At 51.0% G+C, this 12,139-nt stretch overlaps 2 protein-coding genes across 2 annotated transcripts in view; one reads left to right on the top strand and one right to left on the bottom strand.

Moving 5' to 3' along the window:
* The window catches only part of LOC101803073 (uncharacterized), an 85,184-nt gene extending 74,142 nt beyond the window's left edge, over positions 1-11,042 (top strand). The window contains exons 13-17 of the mRNA XM_072042621.1: positions 763-946; positions 1,515-4,582; positions 6,160-6,396; positions 9,804-9,944; positions 10,214-11,042. The gene's annotated coding sequence lies outside the window, so the exon portion shown is untranslated. The remainder of the gene's footprint in view (positions 1-762; positions 947-1,514; positions 4,583-6,159; positions 6,397-9,803; positions 9,945-10,213) is intronic.
* LOC106019826 (G-protein coupled receptor 35-like) overlaps positions 523-12,139 on the bottom strand; it is a 37,454-nt gene continuing 25,837 nt past the window's right edge. The window contains exon 2 of the mRNA XM_027464681.3: positions 523-1,685. Coding sequence (XP_027320482.1) covers positions 716-1,685 — 970 coding nt within the window. The 3' untranslated portion in view covers positions 523-715. The remainder of the gene's footprint in view (positions 1,686-12,139) is intronic.

Genomic DNA, 12,139 nt, shown 5'->3' with positions numbered 1-12,139 from the left:
CAGGGCTCAAAGGGCCCCTTTCTCCCCAGTGGTGGGGAGCAGCATCCCCCCAGGGACAGCCACTGTAGGGCTGGGGCTCAGGAGGGGAGCCAGCAGGAGAACCCCAGTCTGAGATCTGTGCTCTGTGCCTTTATGGCAGTGGCCATGGCTTGTTTTCATCCTTAAAGTGCTGCTGCACATCTGTCTGACCGGTCAGCTTGGAGGGGGTGAGCAATCAGTGGAGTCTGGGCTGTTTTGTAGGTGCATGCACTTAGGCATATGGTGGTACCACCTGAATGCCCTCACCCCCACAAAAGCAATGTGGTAAAAATAAATTGGCCTATTCTAATAAGGCAAACAATCTGAAATGCACAGTGGGGTAAAGCACTATGCATTTTATTGTGCTGGCAATAAGGTTAAGTTGTCTTTAGCTGCAAAATGAAATAAAATAGGGTCACCTGTCTCCCTGTAAGAGTAACAGATAGGTGCTAGAAGGAAGCCGTGTTACCGAACAGCCGTCACATACTTGCTTTTACACCTCTGTATGAAACAACTTATTTGTTTAATAGCCACACAGAAATAAAAATTACAAATAACTTGGTAATGATAGACATAACAAAGCTGTCCCTGGAATGAAAGGGCAATGGTTATCCCAGTAACACTGAAGCTGTACGTTCTCTTGGCATTGCATTTTTTTTGGTGGTGGTGCTTTGGTTTGTATTCTTCTTCCTTTCCTTTAGCAAGTATTTAACTGCAAGGATTGGGTTTGATTTGTTTTGTCAGTGCTGGATTTAGGCAGCAGAATGGCTTCTTGGAATTCCTTGGTCACGAAGTAGTAGCAGACGCTGTCCAGGCAGCAGTTGGACGTGGCAATGCACCTCGTCAGGGCAAAGAAGTCCATCATGACCTGCTTCAGGAAACAGCTAGTTCCAACATACTCCATTATGAACCTGAAAAGTACCCCAAGGTAGGCTGGCAGAAAACATATTAGAAACACAATCAGATTTGCATAAATAATGTAAAGAGCTTTCTGGATTAATTTCTCTTCCAGTGAATTTGTCTTCAGCTGTCTCTTAAGGTTCCTGATGATTTCTATGGAACAAAAGGTCAAGGTTGCTAATGGAAGAGAGAAAACGAAGAAAATGGAAATCAGGGTCTGAGCAATGGGTATGGTGTCATCCTTCTGAAAACAGACAGTAGCATGTCTCTTTTGAAATCTTAAGGTTGCACCGATTATAACAGAGACCCACAGAAGCCCACAGAGAAGGGCAGCTTTTGATGGAGACCTGCAGGTCCTAGCTTTCAGGGGGTACTTTATGGCAATGTATCGATCAATGGAGATAAATGAAATGACATAGGTGCTCACTACCATGTTGATAAAATACATTGCCTCTATAAACTGGCAGAGTTCATCTCGGTCTGACTTATTCCAGATCAAATAAGCCATGAAAGGCAAGATGCAGATGATGAAGCAGTCAGCAAAAACTAAATTGATTGTGTACACCCTGGTTTCCGTCCACTTCTTTATTTTGCAGAAGAACACCCACAGAGCAAGGGCATTAAATATTGATCCAAAAAAGAAAATGATGATATACAGAGCAAATTCAGTGAGACGGACGTGGCGATTCACTTCTACGCCTGTTACACTGCAGTTGTTGGACTCATTCATTGTCCTGATGTGTGGATGGCATGTGATGTTATGAGACCTGAAATGCGGAAAAAATGGTTAAGACTTTTCTCCTACCTCTTAAGAGATGCATGGCTTCTATAAACAAAAGGTATTTATTTAAATATTTACACTGTTATGAATGTGAATTTGAGTCTACATACACAGCTGTCTCAGACAGCCTGTAACTGGGATGCATCCTTGCGTCAGGCTCTGTTTATGCTTACTCAGTTTATGAGTAAATACCTCAGGATGCACTTCCAATAGGACATGGCAGGCAGCCCCTATTCAATAGTGGACTCTCAAGTAGGAGAGGGGAATAGCACTCAGACTAGAACCCATGGATAGCAGGGGCATGCTGTGACAATGTGAGCACTAATTCTTTAAGCCAGCCTGTGCAGATGAGGCAAAAAGACTCAGCTTGGTTTTGAGCTAGGCAGGGACTGCAGCAACCAGTGCTAAAGTCTAGCATAATCCATGAGCAAAACCTCTTCTAACAGGTCTGCTGGCTTGGGAGGCAAGGGGTAGACTTGGTGGGCATCATCATGTTCTGGCCCTTATTGGGCAGGTTTCTGTGCCTTTGGGTTGCCTTGCAAACCTAGTGCTCCTGCTCCAAGCTGAGGAAAACAGAGCTGAATCTGAGTCCTACATCCCAGAGGCATGCTCAAAACCCTACAGGCGTGAGTGAGACACGCTGCTCTCCACCTCCTTGGCAAGGAGGGAAAGATTAACATAATTTTAGGCCCATTCATTCCAGGAGAGAGTACGAGTCTACAGATATAAAGCAGAAAGACTTACCCAAAAGAGGAAGCACTGGTGCAGAACAAGGAGCCGCAAATAAGGGCTTTATAGATGTTTCCTTCTCAAGGTAAGCATCCAAGCTGCCTTGTGAAACTTATAAGCAGTAGGTATTGAGCCTCTGTCACACCAGCTACTAGATGCTTCACAAGAGCATTGGTTGTGTGAAGAGTATCAGGGGCTGATAAAAATCAGTTTTAATCAGGCTCCATCCTGTGCAGAGTAGCTCTGTGCAATGTGCACCTATTCTCTGAATTGGTGATTCTGGGCATGTCACTGAATTTCTGCTCGCATCTCGATGTACACTGGAAAGAACGCAACTTTTTGATTTCAAGTATTTCCCACCTCCAGAGAGGAAAACCTCTCTGAACCACATCAAGTAGCAGCAGGGAAACACCTTCATCCAGGGATAAAGCTGCCATGCCCCTAAGCTCACCACCTGCACGAGCAGTAAGTGACATTGCTGGTGTGGCTGATGCCCAGGTTGCTTTGCACTGACCCTGGTGCTGCCACACCGCTAGCAGCAGCTGAAGTATGTGATTCAGGCAAACCGTGCTGGTGTGCTCTGCAGTGTGAAAGGGCTCTGGCAGACATCGGCTTTGGTGCTCAAGGTGTGGCCCAGTTGCAGTTCCCAGCATCTGCTATCTGCCCTGCAGCTCAGGGCTTGCAAGTGCTCCCTGCCAGGAGGAACTCGAAGGCTGGCGGGGAGGACGGAGGAAACAAGCAGAGGGTTTTAAAGCAGGTCAGGCAGCACAGATAGGATATGGTTGAACATTTTGTGTCTTCAAGGAGATGCTGTTTGATAAGCTAGCATATCCTGTGGCTGCTGCAAATGCTTAAGTGGGGCCAGAGGAGATGGCTGCAGTAGCAGAGCAAACTACAGTTATGAGAAAAGGACAGAGAGAGCTTTAAAACAGCAGCTCAGTGATGCTGGAGGACCAGGAGCAGGATGGGGCTGGAAGGACAAAGCCACCGGTACAGTGTAGCATGTCCTCCAAGGTTTGCAAAGAGCTGGTCAGCCTCTGTCCCCCACCATGGGAACTGGTGGCTACCTGGGGAAGAAGGCCAGAGCTGGCCTAATTTTTCTCCAGCTCCTTCCAGACCTCAAACAGGGAGCTTGGAGGAAGAAAAGTGAGTCGGAGGCTGGAGACCCAGTGGGTGTCACAGCAACACTGGAGTGGCCAGCACCCTGCGGGATGCCTGCAGAGAAGCAGCAGCACTGGAGCATGCACCCTTGCGTGTAAAATCCTCCTTCCTTCTTGCAGGGGGTACTCAGAAGTAAGTGGGTAGCACAGGAGCAAAGGGTAAATGTGGTGGATGAAATGAGTAAAGACAGCACAGGGGCTGAGGGGGGGTCTGCTGGGGTGGGTGAGGAAGGGACCTGGGACCGGGCAGAAGGAGAGAAAGAAGGAAAACGGGATGGGAAGGGTAGGGTGCAGCTCAACCTCTGCTACACCTCTGCCTTCATGGGAGGATAAACACAACTGAAAGCAGAACTGTCCACATCTGCAGCAACTGCCCTGAATTGGACCTAGTCGCCTGATAAATTGGGTGAGTATCTGTCAGCAAAGATTTAAGAAATATGCTACATGGGCAGGAGGCTAGACTTGGCCTGGACAGCACTTCAGAAGGGTGCTGATGTAACCTGGGCACTGCAGGGAGGGAAGAGTGGCCAGGAGTGGGAGAGCCCTAGCTGGGGGTCCTGCCCAGCACTGAGGTGCACGGATTTCCCTCTCTGTTTCAAATAGCGTAAAGAAACCTGGCACTGCCTGAGCTAACCCTGTTGTTCAGAGCTCTCCCAAACACGATAAGCTGAGGCACAAAACTCTTATGGAACCCATATTCTTTCAGGCTTATCTCCCAGTACATCCCTTGACCTGAAGGGCTGGGCATGTGACTGCCTTCTTCTGCAGCACGCCAAAAGCTGTGCTTTGCTCTGCAAGAACGGTCTTGAGGACGGCCACCTGTAGTTGTTATTTAACTCTGGATGTCATTTTGTTTAACTTTTAGACTAGTTCTGATGCCTCCTGCCCAAGATGGAGAAACTAACAGTCCTTTCCTCCCCACCTCCTCATCCTCTGTGACTTCACCAACTGGTTGTGAAGTGCCTGAACTGGTCCATGAAAAGGATGCTGGAAGGTAAGTTAAACCAAGGAAAACGGCAAGGTGGTCATCCTAAACACAGAACTGCTTCAAAAGACCCTGGAAGGGGATGCAAGGGTTCATTTAGACAGGAAAAACAAACAAACAAACAAACAACAACAAAAACAACACTTCTGGAATCACTTATCTCCCATGGTGGGAAGAATTTAGCTTCCAGCTGCCAGATGCTGTTGGAAAGTAACGTGCTGTGATCTTCCTGAACACCCCAGAGTAAGAACAGAGAAGTCTCAACAACAGCAACCTAAACAGGTCCCCGCAGAAGGGACTGCACTAGGGTGGCAAAATGCATCCTCCAAAGGGTGCCTCCTCCACATCCTCCCAGCCACAGCAGGCCCCTGGGCAGCAGTTCATGCAGAGCAAGAGAGAAAGAAGCAAAAAGTGATGTTACCTGTGGGTTTAATGCCACAAAATCAGCCGCAGGTCCCGCTGGCAGCAGGGCATGTAGGGTGTGCGCATCCCCGCCTGGAGGAGCAGGGTGGGAGGCCAGGCACGGGCTGCACAGAGGCAGGTGCCTGCACCAAGGGCTCACAACTACTTGAAGGCTTCTATAGCACCTCCTCCTGCTGCGTGGGAGAGGATCTTGTGTCAGCTTGGTCCTGAACATCAGACAATCTGCTGACCAAAGGTCTGCAATGCTTTCCAGTATGGGCTCCGTGCTCATTCTGCGCTGCCTAAAATGCTGTGCTCACTGGCTAGCGGGGATACTGGGTGAGTGCAGAACTGAAATGCTGTGGTCAAACCTTAGCTAGACAAAGCCAGGAAGACACGATATCTATAGCTAGCTCGCTTGTGCAGCTGGATGTGCACTGAATTGGAGGAGGGAGAGAGGGCTGTAAACCCCAAAGGGCTCGCTAATAGGCTGTTTAGCTGGTGTGGATAACCACTGTGCAATAGAGCTGGCAGGGAGCTGTCTCACCCATAATCAGTGTGCAGTAGAGCTGGTAGGGAGTTGATCACTGCCCACTGTAATGCCTTACAAGCTGCTTTACATGTGGTCGGTCCCCAGCCTGGTGTCTGGGGTTGTTCCTCCCCAAGTGCAGGACCTGGCACTTCCCCGTGTTGAGCCCCATGAGGTTCCTGCTGGCCCATTCCTCCAGCCTGTCCGGACACCTCTGAATGCAGGCACATCCCTCCTGTGTATCAGCTGCTCCTCTTGGTTTTGTGCCATCTGCAGACCTGCTGAGGGTGCACTTTGTCCCAGCAGCCAGGCTGCTATGGTTTGGCATCTTCATAACTTGGCCCAGCTTTGACCTCCAAGGGACCTCCCTGTGGACTGGCCTCCAGCTGGTCTCCGTGCTGCTCACCGCAGTGCTTGGAGCTCAGCAGCCCAGGCAGTTTTCAGTCCAGCTCACGGCCCATTTCTCTAGCCCACACTTTGCCATTCTGCTTACGAGGCCATCACGGGAGACAGAAAGGCTTTCAACACCAAAGTTCAGAGCAAGCACCGCCACTGCTCGCTCCTCACATCCAATAGCATGTCACCTACTCAGATGTGGCTATCTATGTGGTTATCAGGCATAGTTTTGTAAAACCAATCACCTTCTTGTCCTCAGTAGGTTTTGAAATTATTTAGAAGATGATTTCCTCTCTCTGCTTAGCAGAGATCAGGGTGAGATGGACTGTGGTTCTCTGGATGCTGTTTCCTGCCTTTCCTGGAAAGAGGGAGAGCATTTGAGTAAGCCAGCAGTGCCAGAGGGAAGAGCCTGCTCACATGCACACCTGGCTGGAAAAGGAGAGGAGAAGAGCAGCAGAAGAAAATGCCTTTGGGCAGGGAAGAAGAAAGGAACAGGGTAAGCTTTCCTGTGGAAAATGCCAACTCCACCTCTACATGCTGCTGTCCCCAAAAATCTGGGTATGGTGCAGTACTTTGTGCCTGGGACAGGAGCAGCTACAAACAGAAATGCTGCACCTTAGTGTCTGCGTGCTGCAGCCTCTTGACGCTGTGGAGTATTTGTGGTGACAGAGGGGAAGTAGAAAGGAGATGACACGTGTCACTGGTACACAAGGTTGTGAGCTCTGAACTGCTGAGAGGAAAAAGCCACAGGCTGGTGGGACAAGTAACAGATCCCCACAGCTTTGTGAGAAGTGATGCTTCAGGGTAACAGTGGCCTTCAACGTCATGATGGAAAGGCTGCAGTGGAAACCATCACAGCAGGGTGTTTCCCTTCCAGGGGAAACTTGCAGATAAGCGTGTTGGTGTCCGCAGGGTGAGAAGATGGTGTGGAGATGTGTCTCATCAGCACTGGCTCTGCAGAAACCCGGCTGCCACCCCAGGGAGCCAGGCTGCCCCTGCCTGGGGGGGTCACACCCATAGCCCTGTCGTGGAGGGGCTGGGCACCCACATGGAGACATGTCGGGGGGCACAAAGGGGCGCTGCTGTGGTGGACAGGGCCAAAATCACCCCTCGAGCTCCTCTTCAGCTCTGCTCACCTTCCTGGCCTGCCTGCCAGTTACCTGTGTGAGGACACCTCTGTCTCAGCACTGCCGGGATGAGGACACAGGGCCTCCCGGGCAGCGTTCGGCAGCACAGCGAGTTGTTCTGCCAAAAAGCCTGAGGGGAACCAAGAAACAGCCAGCTTGCCCCACATACACATCCACAACCACGTCCTGTCGCTTCAACTCGACTGACAGAACTGGGCTGCAGCGAGCAGCTTGCCCCAGCCGTGCCCACCGCCTGTCACTCCCACAGAGGTCCCCTCCCCAGACAGGTGGGCACAAGTGCTCTGGTTTCTCCTGCTCCCTGTGTTTGTGGGGAAATTGAAGCCGTCAGCCTTGGCCCTCCCCATGCTGATGGTACCCATGCTCATTCCGACATGTGGGCTCGTTTCTGGCCCTGCCGTGCGAGGTAGGATGGGGGGAGCGGTGACTCACGAGTCACAGGGCTGCCACACACCTACATGTCTCACCGCATGGCGGTGGCCTCGAAGCTGCTGTGTAATGGGGCCGCCCACGTGGTGGGTGCCTGGCCTAGCCACGAGTTCCCCTGTGGGGCTCTGAAGGCAGTTTGGGGCAGGTGGGGGCAGAAACGCAGTCCCTAGTGAGACATGGTGCTGTTCAGGGCCAGGGGACAACGCACCCCTGTGTGAGCGACCTGTCTGGGCCACATGGCAGCTCTGGGTGTTGGGAAGAACAGCTTTGGGCTGAGGAGGAGAGCAGAGAGCAAGGTCTTTGATACTGACTTTGCAGTGGCTGGACTGCTCTGCTCTATGCCAGCTCCCCATGAAAGCTCTCCCGGTAGTCTGGAGGACGGGTCACCTCCTGCCCACCCCAAGCAGGGCAGCACTTTCAGCAAGTCCTGCCAGCGCTCGGCATGATGCCACAGAACGAGGCTCAGGCAAGCTTCACCAGGAGCAGTTTGCCTGCTCCAGCATACAGGGAACTTCAGTGCATGAAATAAAACCAGGAAAATCCACTTCTTGTTTTCTCTGGGTGGTGAGGGGAGCTCCTCAGTTCGTCTGTACATTTTCTTGGCATTTTTCATCAGTTTCCTACCAAATCCCAGCACAGGAAATTGCTAAACTAACAGATTAGATCTGGTTGTGTGTTGCTAAAATACATTGCTCTGAACGGGACTAGACTGTGTGGTTTTAGCTGTGGTATTAAATGGGAGGAACGCCTATATGGGATGATGCAAACCTTCTTGTAACAAATTGGGTGACCTTTGAGGGCACCATTTAAGAATTAACATGCTCTTAGTGTTTTTGTTTTGTATTGTTTTTAATTGTTATTTTTCCCTCTCGACTCCTCAACCATGTGTTTATAACCTGAAAGGTCACTTTGCAGTGCAGTCATTTAGTTGTGGAAGGACTTCAGCCTGAAGGGCACTGATGATCTGTCCTCATATGTGTGGAAGTCACACCTAACAGTAATTCAGGACGGAGGCACTTGAGTGATGCATTGTTACAGCATTAGACAGGTGGGGTATGGCTGCAGCTGCCCCCTGAACAAAGCATAGCTGGGCTTACAAACAGGGATCTCCTCACATCTCTGTGTGTCACCCACTAAAAACACTTCTGACTCATTTTGCTTCCAAGTGCCCTGTTCCAGGCTGGTGACAGCTGATGAGCTGAAGAGATGGAGCAGATTTTTTTTCCTCTTCCTCTCAATTGCATGACATAAATAAATAAATAAATACATAAAATAATAAAAATCAGCTCCTCCTAAGCTGATTTCTCCTCAGCCTGGGAGGAACAATCACTCCTACAATACAGCCCATGTGAAGACTAGAGGCTTCTGCTTATATTTTTGGACTTTGCTTATGGTTGCTGTCTTCTGAGCATGACTGGAATGGAACACACTGAAAGACAGACAGACTTAAAAACAAAGGTGTCCTTAAAGCTCAGTGCCCTCTGGATTCATTGCCCTCATCATCCCATGACCATTTTTTCCACTTGTCTTCCAGACTACATGACACCGTGGTTTGACAGGTGAGCCCGTGCAGCTGAGCTGTGAGGTTCCCCTGCCATCACAAACATGGCTCTGCTCGCACATCGGGCACCGAGGCAGCGGGCCCACCCGCAAGCAGAACAGGACAGAGAGAGGCAGTGCAGGAAAATATATCTAAAGTTAATGATGTAGGGCCACTTTCTCATTCCCAAAGTCACCACGTAGGGTCCCCATGTCCTACAGTGGTCCTGCCTTCACAAACAAATGACCCTACCCTGCGTACAGAAGCGTGTATTATTCACGTAGTGCATTGTTAAACTGCACAACTCATTGCCATGGGAGGCCAGCGGTAGGAAAGCAGCCAGGTTCACAGAGGCTGGGGGGAAAACGTGCCAGCATAGCCCCCAAATCCACGCACCTACCAGAAATGGCAGCTGAATTGCCTGCACACCGAGCCACAGCTGGTGCTGGTGCCCTTGACAGGCTGCACCAAACACCGGTGGGGACAGCGCAAGGGTGCCTTTTGGTAAGTGTCTCCAGGCAGCCAGGGACACTGAGGCAAGTGCCACCAGGGTAGACCATGGAGGAGGTGATTCTCACCTAGTTCCCCAAATGCCATGGGTGACCTGTGCTGGTGTCACTGCAATACCCAGCACCTAAAGTCCCATCTGGGCTCAAGCATGCCAGGGATTTCTAAACCATATGCATGAGCTGTGCTCAGCACAACAAGGGAGCTGGCAGCAGGGTGGATGTGACAGGATTGTGCTGAGGGTCTTTGGCACGCTGTTATCCCTTCTCCATTAACACACAGATAATGTCACAGCACACGAGCGCTGCAAGCACCTGTCCCAGCTACAGTGAAGATCCCTGTTTCATTGAGGATTACATGTCCAAATACTTGATTTCTACCAGAGATACATCAACTACGTCAATAACGTTACACAGCTACCAGGTAGGTCTGAATGACACCAGCCAATGATGGCAAATGGTTATTTCCTTCCTGTGCATGCTACTGAACATTCAGTAAAAACAAACTGTGCTATGGGAACAACCTGAAAGCAAACAGGCACTACCCCGAGCCTGCTGGATGGTATGAGATTAAGATCTGTGCATGCATTGGTGTAAAGTGCAGTATGTCAGAGATTGGATTGCCTGCTAGCCTTTGCAGGACTGCCTTTTAGATTCAAAGATCAAGTTGTTCATGTTTTCTCTGCTTTTCAGCACAGGAAAACACATGAGCGTGTATATAAATATCAACCATTCCCTCTTCCGGAGCTGTGTGGACATACTGCACTCAGCGAGTAATGCAGAATAGCAAAGAGCATGAACCTGGCAGAACAGCAGACTCTGGGAGACAGGTACACCTCTCCCTTGAATGGACTGGAAGTGAGGAAAATGTGATTTGGAAAGTTCAGCTCCAGGCTCTGCCAATGTAAGTTTAGGTTGAGCTTGGACGTTTTGACTTCCAGCACCCCACTGCTAAAACCCAGGTGAGGGAGCGGAGCCACAAGCAGTGCACCCACAGAGTGTGCACAGGTCAGCAGCGAGGGGTTTTCACTCTCACCCAGTCACTGGTTTCTCTGCACCATCCCACCAGTTGTCAGTGGTTACAAAAACTGCTGACCTCACGCCACAGGTGGTCTGCTCTCCCTGCTCCTGCATGCCCTAAAAACGTGATGGTTTTGTGAAAATACCCTCCATGGGCCTCGCACAGGAGGAACTTTGTGCATTCTAGACAGAAGAAACAAAGTTCAGGCAGGAGATTTGACCCCGAAGACGCCATCCCGCTTGTAGTGGCTGCGGGAGAACAAACAAACCATAACACTGAGCTGGGTCCCAAAGAACGAGGAACTTCATTTGGTGGCTGGGGTTTTGCCTGCTTCTCTCTGTGATATTTCATCTGTGTGAGAGCCTTTGACCACAACTTCCTACTCAGGAAAGTAGCAAGTTTCCCCACAGGTCCCTTCTGCAAACATCTGACCACAGCACATTTTCCAGATGCTGGTGATACGGACCCCAAACTGACAGATAAATAAACACCTTCCTATGACCTCTCTTCTAGAAGTGCTATCTTCTGCCTTGTTTGGGGTTAGTCAAGTGACGTCTAAACCAGCCCAAGTTTTGTGGTTACGCTAGCCACAACAGCCTGATATTCAGGTTCCCTGCTTCTTTACCTCAGTGTTAATAGTTTAAAATAATTTTTAAGCGTCCATTGCAGTATTGGTGGCCTGGGGGAAGGAAATCTCCTGTGAGAGGCTGAAGCCAGCGGGCTAACGGGAGTGACCATGGGGCTGTGTCCCTGCCTGAACCAACCTTGGCCGTGGGCAGCACAGTGCCGAGGAGTATGGGGGCAAACTGAGCTGAGAGAAGGAGCCCAGGTGCCACACGCCTCCGTTCTTCACCTCTCAGCACGTCAGCACTTCCTATTGCCCTAGCTCAGAGCATTTGGTGGCTGGGAGGGCAACAAGTGCAAATAAGCTGCTGTTCGCACACATCAGAAGCATGCACCAGAAGAGTGTCGATGGAAGATGCCCACAGACACATGGCAGCAGCCAGAGGAGGGTGGCCCTGTGGGCACAGCCTTCCCCCCTGCTCTGGGGAGGACCTCGCTGGCTGCCACCAGGAGCTGAGGGGACAGTGAGGGCCCCAGCACCAGATTCACCTGGGAAGAGCCCAGCCTGCACCTAGAGGTAGCCTGGGGCAGGACCGCAGGGCCGGGCACTGCTCCTCAGGGGCAGCGAGCCCCCTGTGCTGCCACTGTCCCTCGCGGCCTGCTCCCCTGCCCTCGGCGGCTGTCTGCCCACCACACCTCCGCCACGGCCTGCCCCAAGGCCACCTTTAACCAAAGCAGTGCAAGAGTCGGAGTTCAGTTCCCCTCACGCTGCCTTCAGCATGCTGGGAGCGCCTGCCCCCTCTTTCAGGCCTTTTGCAGAAGCCCCACAGAGCAGCTCCCTTCAGTGCTGTGCATCTATAGATGCCAGGTTGCTCGGCTTTGCATTGCCCCTAATTGCTCGGTTTAATTGCTTGCCCTCTCTCAGCAGTGACACCACAGCAGGGTGTACCATGAGGGCACCGGCCCCCAAGCACATCCTAGCTGGGGAAGGCCAAAGGAGAATTATTGTCTGAAAGGACAGTGGGGGCCAGGGT

The sequence above is a fragment of the Anas platyrhynchos genome, chromosome 9 (assembly GCF_047663525.1).
Source record: "Anas platyrhynchos isolate ZD024472 breed Pekin duck chromosome 9, IASCAAS_PekinDuck_T2T, whole genome shotgun sequence".
In the NCBI taxonomy this organism is placed as follows: domain Eukaryota; kingdom Metazoa; phylum Chordata; class Aves; order Anseriformes; family Anatidae; genus Anas; species Anas platyrhynchos.
This window is presented reverse-complemented; position numbering and strand designations above follow the sequence as displayed.